The 26,937-nt window shown below is 39.3% G+C and overlaps 1 protein-coding gene across 1 annotated transcript; it reads left to right on the top strand.

Annotated features, from left to right (window-relative positions):
* Positions 1-807: 807 nt before the first annotated feature.
* On the top strand, positions 808-26,576 carry SEC23IP (SEC23 interacting protein; the record flags this gene model as incomplete). The annotated part of the gene is given in 22 exon segments (XM_082486057.1): positions 808-893; positions 895-1,000; positions 1,002-1,124; positions 1,127-1,286; positions 5,099-5,628; positions 7,077-7,272; positions 7,788-7,981; positions 8,326-8,415; positions 9,702-9,822; positions 10,156-10,245; positions 10,916-11,057; positions 12,434-12,642; positions 13,457-13,575; positions 14,178-14,348; positions 14,723-14,818; positions 14,996-15,202; positions 15,860-16,015; positions 16,770-16,872; positions 18,594-18,779; positions 19,690-19,852; positions 22,967-23,067; positions 26,297-26,576. Coding segments are annotated over 21 exon segments (3,330 nt in total). The 3' UTR covers positions 23,049-23,067; positions 26,297-26,576.
* Positions 26,577-26,937: the final 361 nt, after the last annotated feature.

Raw genomic sequence — 26,937 nt, 5'->3', positions numbered from 1 at the left:
TTATTTTCTTTTAATTTCTCCTTGAAGTATTCGGTTACCTTCTTTTCCCAATCCGAGTTTGGAACATTTTGGGCTACAAACAAGACACATTTACGTGTGCATTAGCATCACATAACAGACTTCTGTTCAGCATTCTCATAACAAGGGAAACAATTTAAACATTTAATTCTATTCTGGGCAAATGACTGCATTCTAGACTACTTTATGTCTCTTATAATTGCACTGACTTTCCATCTTATACCCTTTCAGCAAACTAAGACGAACACAGCGTCTCCTGAAACCCAGCTAGAGCGCGGAGGAGGTGAGGTGACGCTTTCTGCTTTACGTGCACTGCAGAAATTTCGATTCCAACACGCCTTCGGTGAAGATCAAGCCTAGCGCTAAAACAGCTTCAACTGACGGCCCTGGGAATACCACCACCGATCCGTGTAGCCAGCACATATTGCTCCCGAAACCCAAAATATACTTGGGTTTCCCTCCCTCCCCACCCCGACCTGCCCAGCCGAGGCAGCCCTTGCTGCCCGGCCCTGAGGCACCAGCACCGGAGCTCCAGCCGCCGCCGATGGCCGGCCGCCCACCCCCCCCGGAGGCCTCGGCCCGGAGGCTGCCGGCGGGGAAGGAGGAAGCGGCCGCCCGTCCTCCCTCCCTACTGCTCCCGGTTCACCCGGGCGCTCCCCCAACCCCCCCCTTCCCCCGGCCTCGCCCCGGCCGGGCCCGCCGCTCTCCCGCCCTGAGGGAAAGCCCCTCACGGCGGCCCGGGTGGCTGCTGAGAGGATCCCGGCCCCGCCCGGCCCGCGCTCACCGAAGATGCCCTGCACGATGCTGAAGGGGTTGTTGAGCCAGTCGCCCACGCACGGCATGGCGGGGGGGGACGAGGGCAGGCAGGGAGCTGCTGGCACCCTGCAGCCGCCAAATCCCGCTCGCAAGCCTCGCACGGGGGCTCCCCGCTTCCGCCCTCCTTCTCCTCCTCCTCTTCCTGCGGCAATGGCGGCGCCGCCAAGGCCGGGCCCGCCTTCTCCTCCTCACCCCGACGCGGAGAGGCCTTTAGGGCGCGCCGCCGCCATCTTAGAAGCGGGCAAAGCGCTGCGGGCGGAAAGGGCCGGGCTGCCGCGGGGGAAGGGACGTGGCCGGAGGTGCAGCCATGGCGGCGGCGAAGCCCGGGGCTACCGGCGGCGGTACCAACTTGCTCTTCTCTTCCTCCGCTACCGAGTTCAACTTCACCGTGCCCTTCATCCCGGTCAGCCAGGCTCCGGCTGTACCGCCGGGCCCCGCTTTGTTGGCAGCCGGTAGGGAGGGCGGCCGGGGGGGGCGCTGAGGGGCGGCTGTGAGGGAAGCGGGAGGGCGCGGAGGGTTTGGACGGGAGCCTGGCGGGGCAGGGCCGGTTAACGGGCTGCGGGGTCGGTGGGAGCCATGAGGGGCCGACTCGGGGCCTGCCAAGGGGTGCTGCGGGCCAGGACGGCGTCTGGGCCCGCTACGTGTCGGTTAGACCCTAATCTCTGAGCGGGCTGTCAGCGCCGGCGGTCGTAGGATTATAGAATGGTTTGGGTTGGAAGAGACCTTAAAGGTCATCTGGTTCCAACCCCCCTGCCCTGGGCAGGGACGCCTCCCCCCAGCCCAGGTTGCTCCAAGCCCTGTCCAACCTGGCCTTGAACACCTCCAGGGACGGGGCAGCCACAGCTTCTCTGGGCAACCTGAGCCTCACCACCCTCACAGTGAAGAATTTCTTCCTAATATCTAATCTAAAGCTCCAGTTTGAAGCCAAGGGTTGGGTGTTAATGCTTCATGAAAGGCACACTGCTCGAGATGTATGTGTTCTGCTTTCTCGTGTGTGCTTTGTGGTGTTCAGCCTTGTGTCTAGGGTGAGGGGGTGGCTATCATGTTTTCAGTTCACTGATTGGCATATTTGTTTCAGCAATTAGAAGTTGTCAGTGCTTCCATTCAGGGTTATACTAATGTTTTCACTTTTTTTTTTTAAGCTCCTCTTTCATGTCATCGTCTGATTTCCCTGTCTGAAAATAGTGTGTTAAGCAGGCATCTTAAATTTACTTGTTAATTTAACCGTGGTTTTAAAATGCTTTCCCTAAAGCCTTAATGGTGAAACAAACACGTGCTACTTAAAATCTGATGCTCAAACAGTTTCAGAGAAAGGAACGGATTTTGCTGGAAATGCATTCAGTCTGAGATTAAAGCCCTAAACAGTAGAAATGCATCTAGAAATCAGATATTTTAAATTTGACAGTATTCATATGTGTTGAGTCCAAAATCCGAGACTTGATTTCAACACTGTTGTATCTTAGCTAAAATAAGTATTAATATAGCTGGAAATCAGTAGATTTAGTTTGCCAAGTATGGCTTTGAAACACTTTATTAAATCGACTAGGTTTTTTTGGGCAGGAGGGAGAAAAACATGTTATTCCTACTTACTTGAGGTATCTAGGTAGCTGATATATTTTCTGCTTCCATTGTGCAATCCTTAGAGTTTTTATTTCTTGCAAATATACATTGTTTTTTATATTTTAAAAGAAGTAATTTTTAAGTGCTAGTCTGGCCAGTACCTTTGCACAGGTGACTGTTGTGTGGCAATTTTTTGAAGATTTCAAAGCTAGCCAGGGAGAAAATCTGATTTAATTTCATTAATGTTCTGAAACATATACTCTTCACCTTATTTAAAATTTGATCGGATGAAGATTCATGGTTTAACAACTGGAGTGAATTTCAATTCCAGAGGTTGTGCCAAATTCCTGTCTGTCCAAGTAAGGCCCATGTCCTGTTAAATGTTCTGTTTCTGTGGACCATTGCGCTCGCCACTTGTCCAGCCAGGTGTCATAGGGATCTGGCTGTGTAGAGCAGTTTGCATCTTGAATCATAGTTTGAAGCAAGAAAGAACAAGCTCTTGAGTTTGAATTTTAAATTGTGTAAAATGTAATAAGAGTTGATCTCAGGAATTGTTTGACATCTGACAGTCAACATTAGAAAGCTGTGTGCAGCCATAAATTTGTTGTATTTCCAAGAGTGAGTAATGTGTGTTTCGTGCTTTGCAGTTTGATGACAGAAGATACATTCTCTGGCTCAGGTGTGGGTGAAGCATACTTACTGTAGATAGAGGGGAGTGTTCCCAACGAGGAAGTGGACTAATGTCACTTGTGGTTGTCAGGTTACAATCTGTGAATGACAAGGTTCTATCTTATATAGGGAGGGATATACAGGACGTTGTCACATGGTCACTGTTGATGAAAGACTGTTTTATATATGGGAAGAATACTGCCCTTGTACGTCAAAGCTGTGCACTCATAGGAAACTTTTAAATTTGTATGAAGTGCTGCTTTTTCTGCCAGTCTGGACTTGTGTTCCAATGTAGTTTTTGCAAAATTAGAAAAAGGCAACTGTGTGTGTGTATATATATATATACATATAATTCTTGTTTTGGCAGAGCTTTTTGTCAACCTCGTTTTGCAAGGAGACACAGACTAAATCTCCAAAACTTAGTTGAAATTGGAGAATAGCAGGTGTTTTGTGAATGGGCATTTGGTTAAGGCCTTGAAAACTCTTCAGCACATTGCTAGGTGTTTGTCGTGATCTGACATGTGGTGAGGCTAATTGCCTGCTCTGCTACCAGTTATTTTGGAAAGCTGAGAATTGACAGCATGGTATACAGTATGCTTCTCTCTATTCTACAATGTTTATGAAATGTAAACGGAAGAATTATTTTATTGTTTAGAAGTCGAGACCTTTTATTTAGTATAAATGGTGATTCTGCTTGTAGTTGGGAGATAACCCATAGGCCTGACTTCATAGTGGTCATTGCTTATAAATGGTTTTAGTATTCTTCACACAATGGTTCACATACATAGGTTTTGGGTTTTATTCCTCAAAGTGGAATAAAATGCTATCGGTGAAAGTAAGAGAAATTGATACATGCAGGTGATGCTTGACTCAAATTGATGCCGTCTGAAAAGACTGCTAAATAAAAGATGGCTAAAATAGTCTTTTTTTAGTCATAGCAGCTGCTTCTTTTATGATTAATTAATTAGAACAGCATCTTCCTAGGGAGACTTCTTTGTGGATTCCCCTGTGGTCCCTTGATACTCTATATTACAGTTATGTTGGCTGCAGATAGAGACATTTGTTACTGACTGCTTGTAGCTGCAGAGATGCTTGGTCTCCCTCTCTTTGGCTGGGGACTGAGTAGCAGAGAAGCAATGATAGCTCTGTGGTTTCTTCCCCATGGCTAGGGGTTAATTGGATTGCCAGAGCAGATGACAACACTCTCATATCTTCTGCAGATTGCACTGGCTGCTTGCAAGGTGCTCCCCCCTCACCAGGCAGCGATGCTCAAACCATCCCGGATTAAACTGAGTTTACTGCAAGACCTATGATAACATCAAACCACTTTTCTCCCTGCTTGTTACTAGATCATTGCAAAGCAGAAAACTGTGATAGACCAGGACTTGGTTTATGTATTTTGTCAATGCAAAAGGGCAGTCATGTCCTTGCACCTTTTTAAGCCCTCTCCTTCAATTATGCAGAATGAAGACTTCTTTTTCTGCACCAGAGATTTAGCTCTTGTGCTAGTCTAGAGTAGGATTTTTAGGGAGAACTGGAGTAAGTCTTGCTCATCAAGTGACTTGGAGTGATGAGTTGTGGTCACCTTACAAGTCCAATGGGAAACCTTGTGAGAGCACTGCTGAAGGAGCAGGTAAGAATGGATTGGTTTGGGAAAAGGAACCAAGGCTGCTCTTGCATTTGGTAGGCATAAGGGAAATTGGAAGGGATTTTAGTGCCCTGGAATCTTTGCCAAGTTGGCCTGAGAAGGCCCTGACTTCAGTCATACTTTGGTCTTTTATTTCAGATTTTTAGTTTTTGTTGCTTTATGTGCGTATAGTGAGTGACTTTTATAGTCCATTTTAAATGTTCTTGAAGACTTGATATCTTTTGTTTCATTTTATGCTGTGTTTAATCATCAAGGATGTGTAAGCTTGTGATGCTTCATGGGGGCCAACAGAATTTTGGAAATCGCTGATAATGTTACAGAACACTTTGACTACATACACTGACTAGTTTGAACCTCTCGCAATATGTCATGATCTTGTTTTTGCAGATGATTCTGCAGATGTTGGTGAAGAGGACAGCTTCTTGGGTCAGACTTCTGCCAGCTCCAATCCACCACAGACTTTCAACTATTTCTCTCAAGTCCCTAGTAGCAGTGATCCATTTGGAAGTATTGGGCAGCCTCCCTTAACAACTGTTGCACCACCTGGTGGAGCACCAGCCTTCTCCAGGCCTTCAACTTCACTTCCGCTTGTGTCTGGGTCACAGGATGGGCAAAATGCCTTTTCACCGCATATTCCCAAATCACAGTCCTCTTACAGTGCACCACCTACTTCACAGGTGGGAATTCCGGCTTATCAGACTCCTCAGCAGAGCTGTCCCCCGCCTGCAAATGCATCTACTCTTCCCCAAGGAACATCTCAGCAGGGGTATAACCCTTATCGACACACCACCCTGAGCAGCAGAGCTAACCCATACCTTACTCCACCGCAGCTGCAACAGAGTCAGGCACCTGCTCACCCACAGTCCTCTGTACCGCCTGTCCAGATGTATCAGACACCTCCAGGGACATTAACACAGGTATATAAATTAGTCCTGTTGTCCTGGTACCAGAACAAAACTATTCAGTCACATTCCTCTTTGAATTACATATTTTGTCTTCTGAAGTTTTCTTCCCCCCTGCCCCCCCAAAAAAAAACCCAGAAAAAATCTTGAACCATTTCTGATAGCAAAGTCTTTTCACTAGAACTAGCCTGGAACTGTTGCTTTAGGAAAACTTCCTGATTTTTGAAGTGGGTGTACTCTGAGGCTGTGGCTACTTGAGCCTCAGACTTCAGAAACAAAGCCAGGTTGTGAAGTTTTGTTGCTCTTTTCTGTCTCTCACCGAGTTTGCTGCCATTTCAGCTATGGTGCTGCATTGTTTGTGTCTCTGCTGTAAATCAGGTCATTCAGCTATTTGCGAGATATGGGCTAAAAATCTTTTTTCAAGCTGGTTTTGCTGGTGAAGCCAGCACTTTTTGAAATTATGATCTAAGTCACATGAATTGTCAGCAAACCCTTTGAAACGCATCGATTGAGAATTTTGTGTGATACAAAGCATTAATTTCCATTCTTTTTTACCTTCACAAAAGCATTATTAAAATAATGTGAATGGGTTAGTAATAACCTGACAAGTTTTCATTGAAAACAAAAAAAATTGGTTTTATTTTGCCTGAGCCGTTGATATACTGCTGCTATTGTGAATAAAGAATAAAAAGATTATATGATGACAAAAACCAGCAAAGACAGTGGAATCTAAGCAATTTGGACTTTTAGATTAAAGAATTTCAAAACTTCTGTTTGCTTGATTTTATATATTGCAAAATGTATTAGTATTTTTTTTTCTTTAAACGTATTGAACAAAGCAGTTGCTACTGCTGACATCACTTGCTTTCAACTGAACTAACTGGGATCTTTGTACAATTTATACGAAATCAACTTTAGGTAGGCTATAGTCCCTTTCACAATCAGTTACTTTTCTTGCGTCACTGAGGCTACGTTTGAGTTTGAAATCTGTCTGTCCTGATCATTTTGCAGGAGAGCTATTACTGAAGTGGCCACTTGTTAAAATTGACAATCATTATGCAAAAATGTAATTGTGTATAAATGAATAATGAGAAAAATGCATTTTTGTTTGCACGTCAAATTTGGTGGCTGTAAGAAATAAGCTCAGCCTGAATTTTGAAAATTTAGGAGAATATTTTAAATCTTACTGGTTTTAGGTGGTCAAGGTGCTAGACCGTAACAGTTTTTTAAAAGTATTTGTGGGAATGAAATTCACATCCTTTCTCAATTTGAAAAGGTATAAGTTTTCAAAAACGTGATAAAGTGGATGACTTACCTTTCATTCTAGAAATGCTATAGGCAATGTTCTTGGGGAGGAAAAAATGTTAGAAATAAAGGCTCAAGAGTATTCTCAATAGCAAAGTATAGATCAGTTCTGTAAAAACTATGTGAGATTGAGGTGATGAGCCTGTATGTATTTTCAGTTTCCACAGTCTCAGTCACAGCTCCGAGCTCCCAGGCCTGCAGGTCCTCTGGTCCAGGCACCTCCTGTTTTGCTGCAGAACCAATATGAGCCGGTTCAGCCACACTGGTTCTACTGTAAGGAGGTGGAGGACAAGCAAATATGGATGCCATTCAGCATTCTGGATTCTGCAAAACTAGAGGAAGTCTATAATTCTGGTAAGTTGTAGCTTACTCAGAGGTGAACAGAAGGACTAGAAGGAAGATATTAGAGTAATGCCACTCACGTACGAGAGAGTGATAGGGCAGTACTAAGTAATGTTAATACATTTCTTGAAGGTCTATACTGTGCCACTTAATTTATTTCACTTACGTGATCTGTTGATTGGTGCTGTCAGTGTTAAGGTGTACGTTCCTAGTGGATGTAGCATTTTTGCATAGTCCTCCTAGTTATCTGTGTCTTGTTTTGCCTTTTTGTTAAACTCTGTCAGCTCTGGAATAAGTATTCACACTTGGGAGTTGTTCACAGCTTTTTTTTTGTTGTGTACAGAGCATTTAGAAGTGTTTTAGGAGCAACACAGTGGCTGTCTGATGTTATGAAGCTTCTTTTCCATGGTTATAACTCTCTGTCTTGATGGCCTAATATTCATCACAGAACTGATTGGGGCTGGGGTGAGAGAGAAAAAAGATCGCATGTGCTAGTATTGTAACCGAGTGTGACTTTTGTATCATAGTCCAGCCTGATCCTGAGAGTGTGGTTCTGAGCACTGACGGGGGACGCTATGATGTATACCTGTATGACAGAATGAGGAAAGCTGTTTACTGGGAAGAAGAGCCTTCTGAAGTGAGACGATGCATGTGGTTTTATAAGGGAGACAAGGATAGCCGGTTTATTCCTTACACTGAGGATTTTAGTGATAAGCTAGAGGTTAGTATTTCCTTTAGATAAACTTCACGAAGAACTTGATCGTTCTTTGTATTTATGACCTTAGAAATACTTCTTTGTGTTTCATTAAAATGATTACCAGAATGTACGTTCTGGAACATAAGTAAGCAAATCCTGGAAGGTGGAGTGGCTGGAAGGCCACGTTGTGCGTGTGGTAGGTCCTGCATAGCTGTGACCTAAAATCAGTTTGTGTAGTGCTTCACGTGACACTTGTATAAATAAAGTTATGTAAATTATAAACTTAACATTACAGATGATGCACAGGGCCAAAAAATAGTTTGTCTGAGAAGGCATGCTGATTTTGTGTAACTTGTTTACTGTTACAGGCAGAATATAAAAGGGCTGTAACTACAAATCAATGGCATCGGCGACTTGAATTCCCAAATGGGGAGACAATTGTTATGCATAATCCTAAGGTAACAGATTTTGGCAATTGGTTCTTACAGAATTCATTAGGGGTTAATAAGCACGTCGGTGGAAGCATAAATTGAATGCAGTCTTAAACTTGCTTGAAAGGTACCTGTTGATCGATTTGGGTATGTGTGCATTAAAGATGATGAAGTTTATAGAACACTGAACTGCTGCTTGCTTCGATGTGCTGTCATGTGATTAAAAGACAATACTTTCTGAAACCTAAGAAGAAGAAGGGTTTGTGTAGTAAATATTTCAACTGAGTGTAACAGCAGCAAACAGGAGGCAATTTGAGTTAGTTTAACCTCAGTCTGTACCAAATGGAAGGTAATTTAAACTAAGAGCTTTCCTGTGGAAAAGAGCATTAATTTAACTGTAAGGTAATTAGTTTGTGTTATCTAAGCCATGGGAAGTCTTCCAGTGCAACTGTTTTTAGGCCATGAGAAAGTATAGCAAAAAAAGCTTTTTAAAAGTTGTTCTAAATACTCTGCTGACAGTCTCATGTGACTAAAACATGGACCTCAGCCTCATTGAGCAATACTGTTAACTGTTCACTTATCACAGAGGCAGTAATTAATAAATAAATGCAATAATTCAAGGGCCAGAAAGGATCATGGTTGCTCCTACTTTAAGCATTTATTAATGCTGGTTAAGGAGTTCTGTCCAGTAAAGACCTAGAGAAGGAAGGCTTAAACCACTTGCTGTCATAAATATCAGTTCAGACTGTACTGACTCAGTGTTGTCTTATAAACAGCCGTGCTACTGAATTCCTTGCTTTCTAGGGTTTCTGGGCTACTATGAATATTGTTACCCTTCCCTGAAAAGCACTGCTTCCCCCCCCCGCATGATAGAGTAATTGTAAATAGGGGTAGTGTTCAGTTTCCTTACAAAAATGGTAATCAGTAAAGGAAGAACGGGCACTGGGGTCTAGGAAAGAGGAGCTTGAATAATGCTTGTTTGAGGAGTTAAAATTGTTAAGAATCACTGACCAGGCCAGCTTCTACAGCTATGGTTACTTTTAAGTCATCTGGTTGCTTTTTAAGGTAAAGGGAATTATCTGTATTATTTCAAAATCTAGTTTTAGTGAAGCTGTTGCTGCTACAAGGAATAACTGTAGGGTTTTCTAAGGCTTTTTTTTTTTTGCATACATGCTAATTAAAGAAAACATTGTCTCAGATGCAAGATAAACCAATCAAACAGAAAGTGTGTTAAACCATGCAACACTTTCAGACTAACAATATGAATCATAAGATTTTTTTGTGTTTATAATTGGACAATGTATTTTTTTCAGGTCATAGTTCAGTTCCAACCTTCTGCTACACCAGATGAATGGGGCACCACTCAAGATGGTCAGGCAAGACCAAGGGTAGTAAAACGTGGAATCGATGATGACCATGATGAAATTCCTGATGGTATGTGATTACTGTATGTGGGTCTGCAGCTTAAGCAGTCAGTTTGTTTCAGTGCAAATGTTGGACCCTAGTGGGTGAGGTAGCAATGCACTGTTCATGCCTAGAGTCTAAAGATTAAACATGTTCCTTATAAGCTGCCTGAAAGAATTTATCTGGTTTTGTTTTGTTTTTTTTTTTAATGAAAGGCATCCTGTGGGCTATGTCATGTCTTGAACCGTTTTATGTAATAGGCTTTATATAGCAAGTATATCTTAACACTGCTTGACTCTAAACTTCAGCACTGCAGTACATATTGATACTCTGATTTTTTTATTTTTTTTTCTTTTTCCAAAGGAGAAATGTCCCAAATTGACCATCTAGTATTTATGGTTCATGGCATAGGTCCTGTATGCGACTTGAGATTTAGAAGCATTGTTGAATGTGGTAAGTTTTTGCTTGTTTAATAAGCAGTTGTATTCTTATTTGTTTAAATGTTGGTCTCTGTATCTCGTATTCAGATAAGCATCTCTTTAAAAAAAAAAAAAAAAAGGTCTCTAATGTTAAGAAGTTCAATTTCTGATAGAAATTTTTCCTAATTGTTTTCCAAAAGCAGAATCTGTGTTTAGTCACACTTACAGCCTTAACTGTTATTATTAGTCCTCCATATTAGACTTGCAGAGTGGTTTGGGTTTTGGGGTGTGGTGTTTTTTTTTTTTTTTTTTTGTGGTGTGGGTGTATGTGTGTGGTTTGTGTGTGGTGGTGTTTGTGTGGGGTGTTTTTTTTGTTTGCTTTTTTGTTTTTGAAAAAAAAATCAAACAGCCAACCCCATCACAACTGAGTAAATTAAGAAAGCCATGTCTGGTCATGGAGTAAAAATGCATTGATTGTGAGATAAATAAAAGCTTTCCAGAAAACCCACTTTAAAAAAAATACTTTTTCTTATAGTTGAAGGAGTAATGCCTGAAAAGATTTTTCCATTTGACAGTTTCCTTCATTTGTGTTCTGGCTATGTCAAAAATTGGAGGTGGGAGGGAGGGAAAGAAAAGAATATTTGTAATTGTGTGTTACTTGAGTACTGCTACTATCAGGTTTTCATTACTCTTCTTCTCTACAGTTGATGATTTTAGGACTGTTTCTCTGAAGTTGTTGCAGGCTCACTTTAAGAAATCTTTAGAGGAACATAAAGTGAGCAGGGTGGAATTCCTCCCAGTTCACTGGCATAGCTCTCTGCATGGAGATGCAACAGGTGTAGACAGGTCAGTATATTGTTTAATGTTGAGAACTTCATATGAGCTGCATCTTAACAGTTTTTGTCAAGTGGATAAAAAGAGAAGTTAATATGCTCTTTAGGCTACATGAATAAATGAATGACTGGGTTACAAAAGAGAATCACCAATTTTTTTAATTAACATTTTGATGAGAAGTATCAGTAAAGTGGATAGGCATGTGGAGTATTTTTTCTTGTTTATTTTTGTGACACTGAGTGATACAATATGTATACACACATGCATATTTTCAGTACTGCGCTTTTGTGAAAGTGGCTAATGCATTGATACATGATGATGAATCAGTGTGTAGAGATAGTAATTGTAAGTATGAGGTGGTGAGCATGGAGATGTATTGTCCAGCAACAGGTATGTACAATTTAGAATGGAGAGTTTTCTCTCCTGTACCTTCCTTCAGTCTTGTTGAGTCTCACCCTAGGAGATGCCAGTGTGCTCTTTCTGAGGAAGGCAGTGAGCCCTCTGTCCAGTTCCAGAGTAGTACTTGAATTATGATTAGGCAGTTGAGTTAAGGTGCTGGGTTTTTTTTGTTGGTTGGGTTTTTTTTGTTGTTGTTGTTGTTGTTTTTTGAAACAAAGTCTCTACGTTTGGGTAGGAATGTTACAGCATTTTAACATCTGTTTTAAAATTGCTTCTTGGTGCCTATCCCTTTGTTGTTGCTTGACATTTCAAGCTGTTTTCTCTTGCTCAAAGATGGGGAAGTAGAAATTGCGAGGGTAGCATCCTGTGCCACTTAGAGCGCATGCTGGTGTTCTCCAGACTGTTCTAGCTCAGTCAGGTCATACTGCTTTCCTAGAGTCTTAGTCTTTTATTCTTATTTGAACACTGCATTATCTTGAGGAAGTATCCTCATTCTGTTAATCAAACCAGGCAATGGCAACTAAGGCAGTCTCAGTTCTAACTGCAGCTGTCTTAACTCCAGGCAGGCAGGTGGTCATGCCAAGCTTTTTCTCCAAAAAGAGAGTATTATGTTGCCTGTTACTTCAATTTCACCTTCAATTTTTATAAGCGAGTTCTTTTTCTCTTCCACTTCTACCAATCTGCTCACAGAACTTCCCTGTTACTATATAAGAGCAGTGTTGGAACAGAGAAGAGGTTATTTCAGGCATCCCTTCAGCCTGGAGAGGAAAAAGGGAGCTGTATCTTTTGCAAATATGTGCAATCAGCAGATAGCACTAATGTATGAATATGCAACAAGGCCTGAAGGTTATATGTTTTTTTAATGTCTGTAGAGACCATATCTGTAGTATTTACACTGCATTTCTGCTACCTGTCATTTCAAAAGTTAACAAAGTTCTTATCTGCATTTTTTAAAGCCATTCACGCTTCTAATGATTTTGTGTTACTAGGAACATAAAAAAAATCACTTTGCCAAGCATTGGACGCCTGCGCCACTTCACCAATGAAACACTCCTTGACATACTGTTTTACAACAGCCCCACCTACTGTCAGACGATTGTGGATAAAGTGGGGATGGAAATGAATCGTTTGTATGCGCTTTTCATGAGTCGCAACCCAGACTTCAAAGGAGGAGTCTCTGTGGCTGGGCACAGTTTAGGTAATTATCTAAGGAATTGATTTGGGAGAGGAAAGTTGTGGAGGCTCCATCCTTGGTGGTATTCAAGGCCAGGTTGGACAAGGCTTTGAGCAACCTGGTCTAGTGGAAGGTGTCCCTGCCCATGGTAGGGGGATTGGAACTAGATGATCTTTAAGGTCGCTCCCAACCTAAACCATTCTATGATTCCTGCATTAAGGGAAATGGGACCTTCATTAAGCGTGAGGCTAAAATTAGCTGATAGGGCATGGCTGTCTTTCAGAATACTGCTGACTAAAGGTCAAACACCTCTCAATAGCTAAGTTTATAAATGAGAGAAGGTTGGTACTTCACAGCTGTGTACATTCTTCCTTCTCCCCCCTTTAGTTTTCTTCATGAAGACTTAGTGTCTAATTTGTGTTTAAAAGTTGACGGGTTATCTGGTGTCCTGTCAGGTGGGCGACTTCTGTGGCTCGGAACACCCACTTAGTAAAAGTAAGATATTTTTTTGGAGCACAGGGTAAGTGTTATAACAACATGTGACGTACTGGTTTGGGCTGGAACTTTTCCTCCGGTTTGGCAAGCAGTCCAAGATGGTTAAGGAAAGGTAGTTTAATCATGGCAACCACACAAAGTGTGAACAGGGGGAAAAAAAAAGTTTGCTTTTTGCTGAGAATTATTGTGTTCAAGATAATATGTGGGTATTTTAGTTTTAATTCAGCCATCTTTTTTGATCAATCTATACATCGCTGTTACTGTTGCATATAAATCTTGCTTGGGCTTTAGGGACAAGAAAATTTGACATTTTTCCCAAGGCAACTTTAATTCCTGTTTCTAGGTTCCTTAATTCTGTTTGATATATTGTCTAACCAGAAGGACTTGGCTTCATCAGTAAATAGTGGACCATTCTCTGGTGTTAATGGGACTGTAAAGGACACGGCTGTTCATGATAAACAGGTAATTCGCATGCTAGTCTTTCCAGGCAAGTAGATCTGATATTTTCAGCAACTTTTTCTTAAGTTTTCAGAATTTATTAGCTGAAACATGGTTGTGGGTTCTGATAGTACATATTAACATGTTAATGGATATGTGTGGTTTTGTAAATATTGTTAGTTCTCAGGACAAACTATTTGCATCTTTCTCAAGTTCCAAGTAGGCCAGTAACAGGATTTGATCGTAAACATCAGGTTTGACCCTTGTGGACATGTAATTTGGTCTTAACAGTATCTGAATGATGGGGAAGATGCATAAGAGGGAAAGAATTTATCTGTGTTCAGGCTAGAAACAGTGACCAGTGATTTGATGATTAAAAGGAAATATTTCTGAGTGTCGGAAAGCTCAAGAAACCTTTTGCCTCTCTTAGTAATTTTTAATTACGTGTTTTGCTGGTCTTTTACTAGTGGAAAATCTGTATCCCGGTTTACTAAAAATGGGCATACATTTACAACACTTACATAATAATGCTTTTAAGAGAAAGTAATTTAACATGTTTTTACCTGCTGCATATTGGTTTTTCACTGTTAGATGGTGTGATGCTCTTTCTGTGTTGTTTTGTTAAGATGACTGAAGATACCAGTTCCTTGGGCTCCTCAATTACTACTTCTGGTGATGATCTTTGTGAGCCTGAAGTAGATGATGATGTTCCTACTTTGCAGAAGACTCTGGAAATGCTTAGTTTGTCGGAGTACACAAGTACATTTGAAAAGGAGCGAATTGACATGGAGTCTCTGGTACAGTAACATTCACTTGACATATGGGGTTTGCCAGGGTATGGAGATTTATGTTTGGGTTTTTTTATTTTTTCTTTGAGTTTAGCATACCATGAGGAATTAAAGCAGTTGCAAAGGTAAGACGATTAATGCATGAAATGAAGAGTAAATGTTATGCAAAACTCTCTTTTTCTTGGTGTGGTGTGTGTCATACCCCCTTTCCCCCCAGCTGTGTTGAGGAAATTTTTATTATGTCTTTTTAAATTGTTTGTAAATTCTGTAGCTTTATAAAATGTCTTATCTTATTCATAAGTCATCGCCAATAAGAAATTGTATAAGTTACTGGAAAAGTTATAAATTATGCTTTGGGGGGTGTGTGTGTTTTTCTTTTTTAGCTGATGTGTACAGTTGATGACCTGAAGGAAATGGGGATACCTCTTGGACCAAGAAAGAAAATAGCTAATTTTGTAAAAGACAAAGCAGCCAAGCAGGTAAATACACTTTTTCAGGAATGAAATTAAAAGTTGTTAAGCAAATGTAACTGACTTCCTTGCTGTGGAGTAACTTCTATTCATTAGCACACTTGTTGACATCATGGATATATTAAAGGAATTTTGATGACTGTGAAATAAACTTTTTTTTCCTGATTTTGCAACTTGTCTCAAAAGGAACAAAAGAAAGCAGTAGCAGAAAAGAAAGCGGTGCTGGCTGCCACACTCCAAACTCAAGAAGATGCCCAGAAAGCAAAAGAGACAGGTACTTCAGTCTCGCCTTCAGAGTCTGGTCAGCTACACTCAAAGAGGAAGCTTCCAGTTGGTGCATCTGTTTCTTCTGTGAACATTGACTATGAGTATTTTGAAGTTGGAACTGGCCAGGTGAGACTACGTAGATTTAAATTATGTATTTGGAACAATTCTGTCCTTTTGCTTGTTTTTTTTTTTTTTTTTTTTTTAAGTGATAACTTTGTGCTACTTCCCTTGATTGATGTACAAAAGTTACATTTACCTAGAACTTTACCCTTTGGTAGGAGGGAGGGCTGGGAGAGTGGGTTAGATTACTGAAAAACAAAACTTACTATAACAAGGATGCCACTACAATTCACTTTTTTCTTTCAGCAGTGAGCAGCTGTAAACATGGTTCTGTTCCAGGAGCAGAACTGTGCGAGTGCCACAATATTGAATGGTTCTGTGGCTTTACATTTAACGTGGTAGCCTAAATCAATCCATTTATGCTGTTATATTTAAGTTTTACCTCAAACTTAACTTAAAAAAAAATCAAAAGGAAAAAAAAGTTTAAAAAAATATTTAAAACAGGAAGTTTGGCTTTTAAGAAAAGCATTTTAGTATTATAGTATTAAAGTGTACCAGTACCTATAGTGTTAGTATGGAAGAGGGCAATGCAGCTGAAGCTTTCTGGAAGTACTGTGAGCATGTGGTTGACTTAATACACAACTTCTTTTTGCTTCCCAGCTGAGCGTTATATTAACTAGCTGGCAGTTCTGAGAGATTATATATCTGATTTCTGTCTGGTAGGTTTCTGTGGTTTACAGTGCATTGGACTTTGAACCAGATATTTTCTTTGCTCTTGGTTCACCTATTGGTGTGTTTCTTACTGTGAGAGGTGTGGAGAAGATTGATGAAAATTACAGGCTTCCTACCTGCAAGGGATTCTTCAATATCTATCATCCGGTGAGTAAGCAGTACTTCTGAGATTTGATTTTAGTTGATGCAGATGACAACAATGCAGAATACTGAGTTGTAACCTCTGAGCATTACCCTTCTGTTCCCCTACGTACATTTCCCAAAACACCCTTTAAAAAAAAAAAAATGACCCAAGTGAAATATATATACCAAATATTTGTGGTCTTTACTGCAAGGGTGAAGTAGAGCTGGCTATAGGTTTCATACCTAGAATTCTAGGTATGTGATGGCTTGATAATATTTGCCCTGTTCATTTTCAGAGCTTAAAAAAATTTTTTTTTCATTAATTTCAAGCCACTCTTGTAGATTTTTATAAAGTGTTTGTATTTGAGCTGTTTACAGGACTTTTCTGAGTTTACAGTTTAGATTCTGGGAAATTTAGAAATCCCTAGAGGTTTTGCAGTGTATGCGGTATATTTGTTCTCTTCTGTCCCATCTTGCTTAACAATTAAACAGTGACATGCTGGTAGAGAACATCAGAGCGCAAGAAAATTTTGCTGCTCTTTCACTGTTGTGTTTCCTCTTTAGTATCTGTGTAGGAGAACAAGACCTAATTAGTTAATGAAACAGTTTAATCTTATGATTAAACTAAATGGTCATGAACTGACTTTCTGTAAACTGAAATAGAATAGAATTAAAAAATGGTTCTCTTAATCATAAATAGGGATTTTTTTTTTATTGACATGTGATAATTAGAATAATTTCAAAGATAACTAAACGTCATTGTGTTGTTTCTTAACAGCTTGATCCAGTAGCTTACAGGTTAGAACCAATGATTGTTGAAGACATGGATTTAAAACCAGTTCTCATTCCACATCATAAAGGAAGAAAAAGACTTCATCTGGGTAAAAAGAAAACTTATTTCATATATGGATCTCATTCCTAATTTATTCATTTGATACATTAGAATATTGTGAAATTTCAAGAGAATAATGAATGTTCCCGGATATCTAACTCCATGTTTTTCCTAAAGATCAGAGGGGATTCCTCCCAGCTCCATAAGTTGGTCATTCACAATTGCATTCAGATATAATAATCATAATTCCTCCTGATTTGAGCTTCTAATTACCAAAGTTCCACTTTAAAATTGCTGTACACTGCTTGTTCACTTTAATTTCTAAGATTATGTGAAATAGAAACTAAATTTACTGGTTTCTCTTATCTTGTCCCTAATGACAACCCTGAAGTGTTTAACCAGGGTCTGTTCAGTATTGGAGAAGTTGAGGAAAAAGGTGACTCCATAGCCATTGTTGGCCAGGGACTGGATTTTGTTGCTCACGAGTACACATCAAATCAAGGTGCTATACTTAAATTTTGCATGCCTAATAAGGAAAGTCAGTTTTCCTGTATAGTTGAAAAATTACTTTTGTGCAATTTCACAGAGCTGTCCTGAAAGCCTGTCTTTAGGCACTTGGACAGAGAAATTCTGCATCATCTATAGTTTAGAATCATAGGGTTGGAAGGGACCTCTGGAGATCATCTAGTCCAACCCTCTGCCAGAGAAGGGCCACCTTAGAGCAGGTTGTACAGGAACATGTCCAGGCGGGTTTTGAATGTCTCCAGAGATGGAGACTCCACCACCTCCCTGAGCAGCCTGTTCCAGTGCTCTGCCACCCTCAAGGTAAAGAAGTTCCTCCTCAAGTTTGTGCCCATTACCTCTTGTCCTGTCACTGGGCACCACCGAAAAGAGTCTGGCCCCATCCTCCTGGCACCCATCCTATAAGTATTTATAAGCATTGATCAGGTCCCCCCTCAACCATCTTTTTTCCAGACTAAAGAGACCCAATTCCCTCAGTCTTTCTTCATTAGAATTGCGTCTGCTTTCCTAGATTAGATGAGGTACTTGTGAAGGGATATTTTAGGTTACAACTCTCAAAAAGTGTGTATGGTAAAGAGAAAAATATGGTCTGTTGCTCTTTTATGATTTTTCTTTGGTGTAGATGAATGTTCCATGGAATAGTTGTGAGCCCTGATCTAACAGACCCATGTGGTTCTAACCAGTTATTGTGAAGAGCTCTTCTTCACTCGGAGTTTCCCACCAGTATTGAATGGCAGCTTCATTACTGGTGACACAATTACTGAGCTGTAGCAGAATTTCAGGCTGAGAGTGCTTCTCCAAATTCATTACTACTGCAAGAGATGTTGAGAGCTCCTCTGGTCTCTTCTGCTGTGCTGGAGTTTGAAACTAGTCTCTCTAATTTTCCTTTACTGTAGGATGTTAGGGAGTGATTGTGGGTGGTGTTGGGTGTTGAGGGATTGGCTGGTGTACCTATTTTTGCGGACCCTTCTGGACTTGGAGGCTGTTGGACTGTTTCCTGTGCTAGTAGGTGTTAATTCATTGACCCATAGAGTGAGAAATTAATTGTGTATTAATTATGTTTCACCTAATCTCTTTAAATGGAGTAGAGAAGCACAAAACACTCGTTCATGACATAGCAAGCCTGTTTCTTCTGGTAATAGGGTTGTTTTTTAGGACAGGGTTTAATTGTTCTGGTTTTAGTTTATAATTTTAAATCCTTCTGCTATGGTGGTTCTTAATTATTTTTTTTTCTTTTCTTTTTCTTAGAATTGAAAGACTCTCTCTCTCGTATGGGATCTGATCTGAAACAGGGTTTTATTAGCTCTTTGAAGAGTGCGTGGCAGACCCTTAACGAATTTGCACGTGCTCATACATCTTCGACTCAGCTACAAGCAGAACTGGAGAAAGTAGCTAACCAAATTAAAGAGGAGGAAGAAAAGCAAGTGGTAGAAGGTATGTGGACACATTGCTGGTTTTTTTATAACTTATCGATCTCAAATTAGTAGAAGCTTGAGCATCCTAGTTACTGCTTGCTATTGATTTTCCTGACCCTATTAAGGAGGCTTCTGCTTTTGGAATATTAATGTTAAATGTAAGATCTACTGCTGCATTTTTTTGTCTTTTAGGAAAGGAAACGTTAAATCTTATTGAAGGATATTTTAGGCTTGAGTTTACGTAATCTCTCAACTTTCTGTATAGAAGGGCAGCTTTCTAAATCAGTTGTGTTTTCTTTCTTCTCAGGTCAAATTAGTACATACAAATATTAATTTGTGAGATTTATTCTCTTCGGCAGTGTTTTGCTGAGTTTTTGGGATGAGCTAAGAAGCATTTCAGTATGTGCTCTAACAGGAAAAAATACTGCTGAGGAAAATAAGTCAGATATAGATATTACCACTGATAATACCAAGGGCAGGCTTCCCAGTTGTGAATTATCTGTTGCTGTTTAGTAATGCCGGCTTTGTTTATACTTACGAACACAAAACATTGCTCCTAGTTTAACTGAGGATAGTGATTGACTCTATGCAAGGGGAATGTAAAAATACATTATTTCAGGTTATTCACTTGTGGAAGGACCGGATATGTCTATGTATAAACAGTGGGGTTTGTTTTTAAAATTGCTCAGCTACTACTTTGTGAGCTGTTTTTCAAACAAACTCTGTTTAAACTGTTATGAAAGAAATAAGCTTACAGTTCCAGTAACCTTTCTGAACTATGCAGTGGTGTGCTAGTCAGTTGAGGCTGTTATTATTGTCTTATTACAAGCACTTGGAAATTATAGCAGGGAAAATAAGTGATATTTCTTGATTACAGTCAAGCAGGCTGTGTTTGAAAATAGTTTAAATCTTAAACTCTTTAATTTTAGCTGAAAAGATCACTGAAAATCCAGACCCTCCAAAAGATGAAGATTTCTCAGTGAAGGTTGGAATGCTAAATGGAGGTCGTCGTATTGATTACGTTCTACAAGAAAAACCAATAGAAAGCTTCAATGAATACCTTTTTGCTTTACAGAGTCATTTGTGCTACTGGTAAGAGGAAATATTTATGATTCTATAAATAGCACTTTTCTGTTATAACTGTACATCTTTAAACGTTGGTAATGACATGCCTACCATTTATCTTCCTCCTGTTGTCTGTTATTTACCTGCGACCAATATGATAATAGCTAGAATCATGTTTCCTGTCTCAAGTATTTTATATTAAAACTCAGGTGATCTCTGTCAAAAATCATGCCCTACTATTTCACTTCAAGTACATTTTGACAAAAAAAGATGGGTTTATGTACACAGATCTATTTTTCAGGCTGCTGCTGATTTGAGAAGTTAACTGTTGTAAAAGGACCAACCAGTTATAAAGCGACCAGAATAGGAGTTGTTCCAGCGGTCTATGTGTATACCTGTGACTTTAAGGACCTGAGTTTTCTGGGTCTTTGTAATCTTTGAAACTTTTGGAAAAGGTGACTGTTGAGTTGGATACGAGATCCTTATCACTTAATTCTGAAATGGCCTCTCATTTGGAAAGATATTGCCTTCCCATGCAGGCATACTGTAAAGAGAAATTTATTATACTCTGGATGCTCAAATTTTATATAGTTGAGATGATTTGAGTATTAAGGTAAACAGCATGTATGACTGTCCAGGAATGTCAGTCTCAAGGTGTCACACCTAGATGTCACTATTAGCTAATCTCATTTCAAAATAAAGTTCTGTGTTAGCACAAAGTAAACAAATCTATTGTCCTGTTTGCAATAAAGACATTGCATACTGGTCTCTTGAACTTTGACACTCAAAACACACACCTTTAGCTACAATAATTTTCAGAACAAGGAGAGCTCTAATGAGCATTTTCACAACAGTAGTTTTTCAGATAAATCTATTCATGAAGGAATTGTATTAGACTACAATATGTAGTAAAACTTTATTACCTCTTCATGTTGGAATGAAATTACTGGATATTGATGCTCTGCTATCAAAGATTAACAAATAAAAGGAAGAAAAAAGGCACAGTGGATCTCTCTGTAAATTTGGAATGTTATGATTTACCACTTGTGTACAGTGGTTGCACATATACAGAACAATTTATAGAACAAGAAGAGTTTGATGTCATCATGTAATCAGAGCTGCAGTACGCCATTACTTTATCTGGATTTGGATTTACTTTTTTTTTTAAGTGCTTACATGTTTCAAATGGAGAAAGATATAATTTCATTTATAGGAGTAGCAGTAACTATTGACTTGTATTTGCCCTTATGAGTTGCTCTCCTTTTTTCTTTTTTTGATATGTCATTGTCTGCATTTTATTACTGTCATAAAATTAAGCACACATGAAAATACACAAGATGTGGAGTGGTAGAGCAAAGGATGTGTTAACTGTCTTTGGCAACATGACAGTGCACCTTTACGTGTAAGACAAGCTGGGACGTCAGTTGCTGAGCTGTGCAAAATGCCATTGGTGTGGGGGGTGACTATTTTTGTTATTCAGTAGGCAAAATACTAGTCTCTTGTTCTGAGTTTAGCAGGTGCTGCACAAGTGGTGCTCTACACTTTTTAAAGTTTTGATATTCAATAGCTAATAATTTTTGGAAGCAGGCAGTTTTCCAGAGGTTAAAATATGAAATTGAAGGATCTTACTAAAGTCAGTATAGCTTACGTTGTTAAAGATCAGTAGCTGCCGGAGAAGAGATTATCAAGGCTGTGGTGCTGATGTGTGCCAGGACTGTGGAGCAGTGAGCTCTGGCAGGGCTCCCCGAGCACTGGGTGACCCCATGGTGGCAGTGCCGTTTCATGGGTAGAGTTGAAAGAATGGGGAATTCTTTTCCACAAGGCGGCAGCCGATCATTGCCAGGTTTTTTAAAACTTGCTACCCATAGCTTTTTTTTATATTTTTTGTCATTAAAAGAAGGAAGATAAACATGATGATTAACAACCTAATAATGAGAGTGTGGGGTTTTTTTTTTGGTTGGTTTTGTTGTTTTTGTTTGGGGTTTTTTTTGGGGGGTTGTTGGGGAAAGCCTTAAATGAAATGATCTGTATGCTAGAGAGAACAGAGCTTCCAAGTTGATCCTTCTGCTTGCTTGTTTGCTTGATTTTTCTGATAGTGGAGACCATCAAGAGATGTGGCCAGTATCTCTATGCTCAGTTGTGGAAAATACCTGTAGTCCCTTAGCTTGCAAATTTAACTCCATCTTGGTGTTGTGTATATGAAGTTCTGCACATTTGGAAGATCACAGTTCTGACCATATAAATGTCTTACTGTCTCCCTGTGTAATTTCTTTTAAAAAGCATAGGAAGCTATCCCTATCTAACAACTCCTGCGGCTTTGGAACTTTGTTAAAATCTACCTGTTTAGCTTTGTTATTTTTTCACAGTGACTCTTTTAGATTGGTATTGTTTATGTGTGTTTAAATAACACTGTAGTCAAGTAAAAAAATTAAGTCTTGTCCATGTTACATTGAAATTCAGATAGCCTAAAGCTTTGATTTTGAAAAGGGGAGGAAAAACTCCAGTTTGGAAACATGGCACTAGAATTATATTAATCTCTAAGTTGTTTGAGAACTTCCTTACTTTTTAGTGTTAAGGAAAAGAGGAAGACTATGGATATTTAATATGGTCTGTTTACAAGGAAGTGCCACAGTTAGGAGAGAAAAATTAGAGTATTGCTGATAGAACTGGCAAGGCTGAGTTTTGACACTGCACTAGTAGATGCAGTGGAGCAAGTAAAGGAAGAAAGCCTTGCCAAGCAGAATGTATTCTTGGTGGAATATATTCAGGAGCCCATCGAAGACAAAGTGATAGATTATTTGAGGATACTTAAGCCAAATGAATAAGATCAAAGTAGGTAGAGAAAAGAATTTCAAGTTGCAGCCCTAGCAAGTTAAGGGGGATGGAGGTGGTTGGGGGCAACATAGTAGAAAAAGGTAAATGTGTAGGCTAGGGCTGATAGCAGAAATAATGCAAAACTGATGAAGAATTGTCGCTCAATGGAATTTGGTGGAGGTAAGGTCATGTCCCCAAAAGATAAATACTAGGGCAATAGGTTGTGCAAACTTTTTGGAGACCTGGAATGCAATGAAGTGTGGTTGACATGAATTAGAACACGGACCTACCAAAATAACACTTTTTTTTTTTCTAAATTCTTCATAGGGGATCTGAAGACACTGCCTTGCTGTTTCTCAAAGAAATATACAGGACTATGAATATCAATCCTGAACAGCCACAACATTGATGTATAGATACATGAATTTGTAAGTTTGTTCTAATATGACTTATGTACTCGTATCAAATTCAGCTGCGACTTAGATGTTTTTACTTTCCCTTTTTCCTCTGAAGTTTAAATTATGAAACAGGCAGCTGCAAAGTGTTATTTTGATGGGAAAAACAATTTCTACACTTTAGATGCAGGGGAAGTCTTCAAGTTCTTCCCCCTTCATTCCCCAAAGATACCTGTTATCAGAGTTTTTGGTAAGGGGTAATAATTGCCAGTACAAGTATGTGAAAAATATGATCTCTCTTTATCATGTTTCTTCCTCAATTCAATTGTTCAGTGAATGTTCAAGTATAGGAAAACTTGGTAATATTGGATATGATGAAATTTCATTTACAGTGCAGTAGATTAAAGAACATCCAACAGTGTTCAGTGTTGTAACGTGCAAATTGTGGTATTGGTTGACCAATTGTGCACATGTATGCCAGGGAAAAAGTCACTTCTCTCGTAGGAGGGTGTTAAACATTGATATTGATAAATTACTAAATGAGATCTCTATATATGCCAGTATTTTATTATTGTATAGCTTAAGAATTTCAGTAGAACAAGTGAAATGATATAGCATGGAAGTTGGTTCACTTTGAAAATAAATTAAATATATGATATAATTGAGTACCTGAGTTATAAAATATAACTTGCAGGTATTTTTATTTTAAGATGTGTGTGCCCTAGCTGAGGATCTGTATTGTACCAGTTTGCCTCACTGGATGTTATAGAAAAGGTTATATTCTCTTTTGAGAGGCAAGAAGGAAGAAATATGCACCTTGCCTTTTTGGAATCGTACAACAAGATGTATTTTTGATGTATTTCTCCATTTTTTTAGAAGAACTGATAATGTCAAGGTACATAAATACCCAGTATGAAGAGAAATACTTGACATTTCAAAGGAATATTCTAGATATCTTTAACTGGTACCATACAGTTTTAGTAGTCTTTTGTCATGGTCAGTTGATAACATCTTTTTTAAAAATGAAATGTCATAGCTGATGAAATACATTTTTTTTTTTTAAAGCCTGGCCAAATAATAGGAAAAAGGCACTGTTTGGCTGCACAGCACTGCCAGTGGTGTATCCATTATGGCAATGGCTTATGCAGATTCTCAATCCATAGTTACAGAATATTTTCTCTGCTTTTAGTTACTAACACTTAGGGTGAAATCAGATGAAGCTTATTGCTACAGAAGTAATGTTCTGTCTCATTGCAGAGGGTGGGATGTGTTAATTTATCACCACAAAGCTGGAAGTGGGTTTATTGCTTAGCTTCAGCAGACACTGGAATAATTGTATTTTTCATTGAGAACTACACAGTCGGAGAACGGTTTAGCAAGATGTCATGCAACAAAGCACAGTCAAGGAAGTCTGTGTGGTTGTAATACCATTAGGAATCGCTCAGAACTTCTCTCAGCGCTTGCTTGACTGAACAGCATTTGAGACTAGGATTCAAGTCCCAGAGGGTTAAATGGGAGGGCAGTGGGATGTGCTTTTGGGAAGGCTGCACACTACAAGACCAGGATTTTTTTTACATGAGAAGAAATGTCTCTACATATGCTGCATGAAATATTACAGCGTAAGTCTTGCAGTAGGGAAAAGGAAAATTCTCCCCCAGTGGTAGACAGTAGTCAGGTAGGGCTGGCATGCGGGTTTCTTCTTTTTCTTTTTCTCTTTTCTTCTAAGACCTTCAGATGTGAAGGGTGGCATTGTGAAGGTAATGGATTATCCAGCAATGCCTATGACAGCAACATCCATTTACCAATCTAGAAGTAGATTATCTGAAGAAACAGCCTCTCTCTGTTTGTGGGCTGCTCAAAGGAAAGAGTAAATGTCACAGGTAGCTCTGGGCTCCCTCTTCGTATTTTTCATGTTAGTTGATTTGGATGCTGAGACCTCACCACTTCCCTGCTTTGATGTGCAGAGTGGACTGCTCTTGCTGTCCAGTTTAATTTCGTGGTGTCTACTGTCAGCAGAGGGAAAGAGACAGGATCTACTAGCCTGCTTGCCTCTGCTCAGGAATGTTGATCTTTATGGTGCTGTTAGCCAGAGCAAATCCCTTTCACTTCCTGGGGACTGTGGTCATTTTGGAGCAGATAAAAATGCAGCAGAGGCAAGCTAAGGGATGAGCTGGATGTTTGGTTTTATCTCTTGCCTGAATTAACAGATTGTTTTCTTTTGGAGAGAGGAAGTTGACCAAACAGTGTTCTTGAAAGCTGAAGAGGGACTAAGGCGATCACTGCTCCATCATATGGAGGATGGATTTTGAAAGCAAAGAAGGGGAGCGTTAATGCACAGCATCTGCTGCCTAGCATGTTTGCGTAGTGTTCTGTCTTGGGAGGTGTTTATTTTTTTGACATCTATGGGTAACAACTATCTTAGCTAAAATTACATATGATAACAATTGGTTGCACTTAAAATTGGTGAGTAGCTACCAATATCTGTTTCCTTCTACTGAGTTCTATTTTTATTTTTGTATGAGTGACTTGAATTAGCTCTTCTAGGTCATCTTGAAGCTGCTGTTTGCGAAACGCTAACACAGGGCTTCATGTGAACAATGTAAAGAAGTGCTTGGGATAACTTTAATGCATAAATTGAAAATTTCATTTCCTGTTTTGGTAACTTGGTTGCAAGGAAACTGAAAACACTAAGATGTTTTTAATTTACTCTTGCAAATGAGAATTTTGTCCTTTTATAGTTAAATGTAGCCACCACTAGTATCTTTTCTTTTTATTACATTCACAGAAGTATCTACCACTATGTTGGTTAGAAGATTTAAGTCACTATGCACTCTCTCTATATTATTTTTACAGCTCTTTTTAGGGGACCCAGTAAGGGAGGAGAATGCACCAGCATATTAAAGCTCGGATGTATAAACTATGGCATCTTTATTTCTATCTCTAAATAGAGAAGGATAATTTATTACCATAAGTTAAAGAATCTAGTAGCTAATTAAAATGTATAGTGAATGACATCCTATGAGCAGTTGTTGTGAGCTCTTTCTGTTTGTAACTGTAATTGCCAATTTGTGTCAGCAAAAAGTATATTTCAGGAGCTTATTGTATTAAAAAATTGATGAAAAATGTGTATGGATTTTTAGATCCTTTTGAGTCCTCTTGAGATTGAATGTTGGCATATTTAACTTTATTCATACTACTGCAGGAATAGAAAACTTGATGTTTCATATTTCCCATGTGTACATGTTCTGTTTTCTCTGCACAGCCATACCTGTTGCTCCGACAGACCTGGTGAAAAACACTTTGAAGAACATCTAGTATTTTCATAGTTACAGATGACAGGATAAGCATCAGACTTTTTTTCTGCCAGTCCAGAACTTACTCAGATTCTACCTTCTTGTGTCACTTCAAGCAAACTTAAATTTTGAGATGATCAGCACTGTCATTCAAGAGATGGATGGAATGACACAATTTAGATCTTAAATCAGTTTAATTGTACAGTTGCCAAGTATAAAGTGATCGCTGAAGAAATATTTTTTTTTTTTTTTTTTTTTTTTGGCATGCAAATCATAACTTCTTTCCTTCAGCTATCCTGTCTCAGCTGGCAGTCAAACATACTTCTATCAAGGCAGTATGTCCTTATTAAAAAGGACTTGTTGAGAAACAGCAATAATCTGCTTTTCTTAACATGTTTTTGGGTCCACCTTTTAAAAATAAAATGTGAACTGTAGTTATAACTGTCTTTAATAGAGATTACACAAAACAGTTCATATTTACTAAAAACTAGCAACCAGAATAATTTTCTTACTATTGTAAGTGTGATGGAGATTATTTTATAAAGACCTTTTTAAGCCTCTGTTAAGAGTTTTATTGTGGAGTTTTTTAAAGTAAAAACGAATCTTTGAC

The sequence above is a fragment of the Vanellus vanellus genome, assembly GCF_965231255.1.
Source record: "Vanellus vanellus genome assembly, chromosome: 7".
Classification (NCBI taxonomy): domain Eukaryota; kingdom Metazoa; phylum Chordata; class Aves; order Charadriiformes; family Charadriidae; genus Vanellus; species Vanellus vanellus.
Note: the sequence above shows the minus strand (reverse complement) of the source record. Positions and strands in the feature narration are given on the sequence as shown.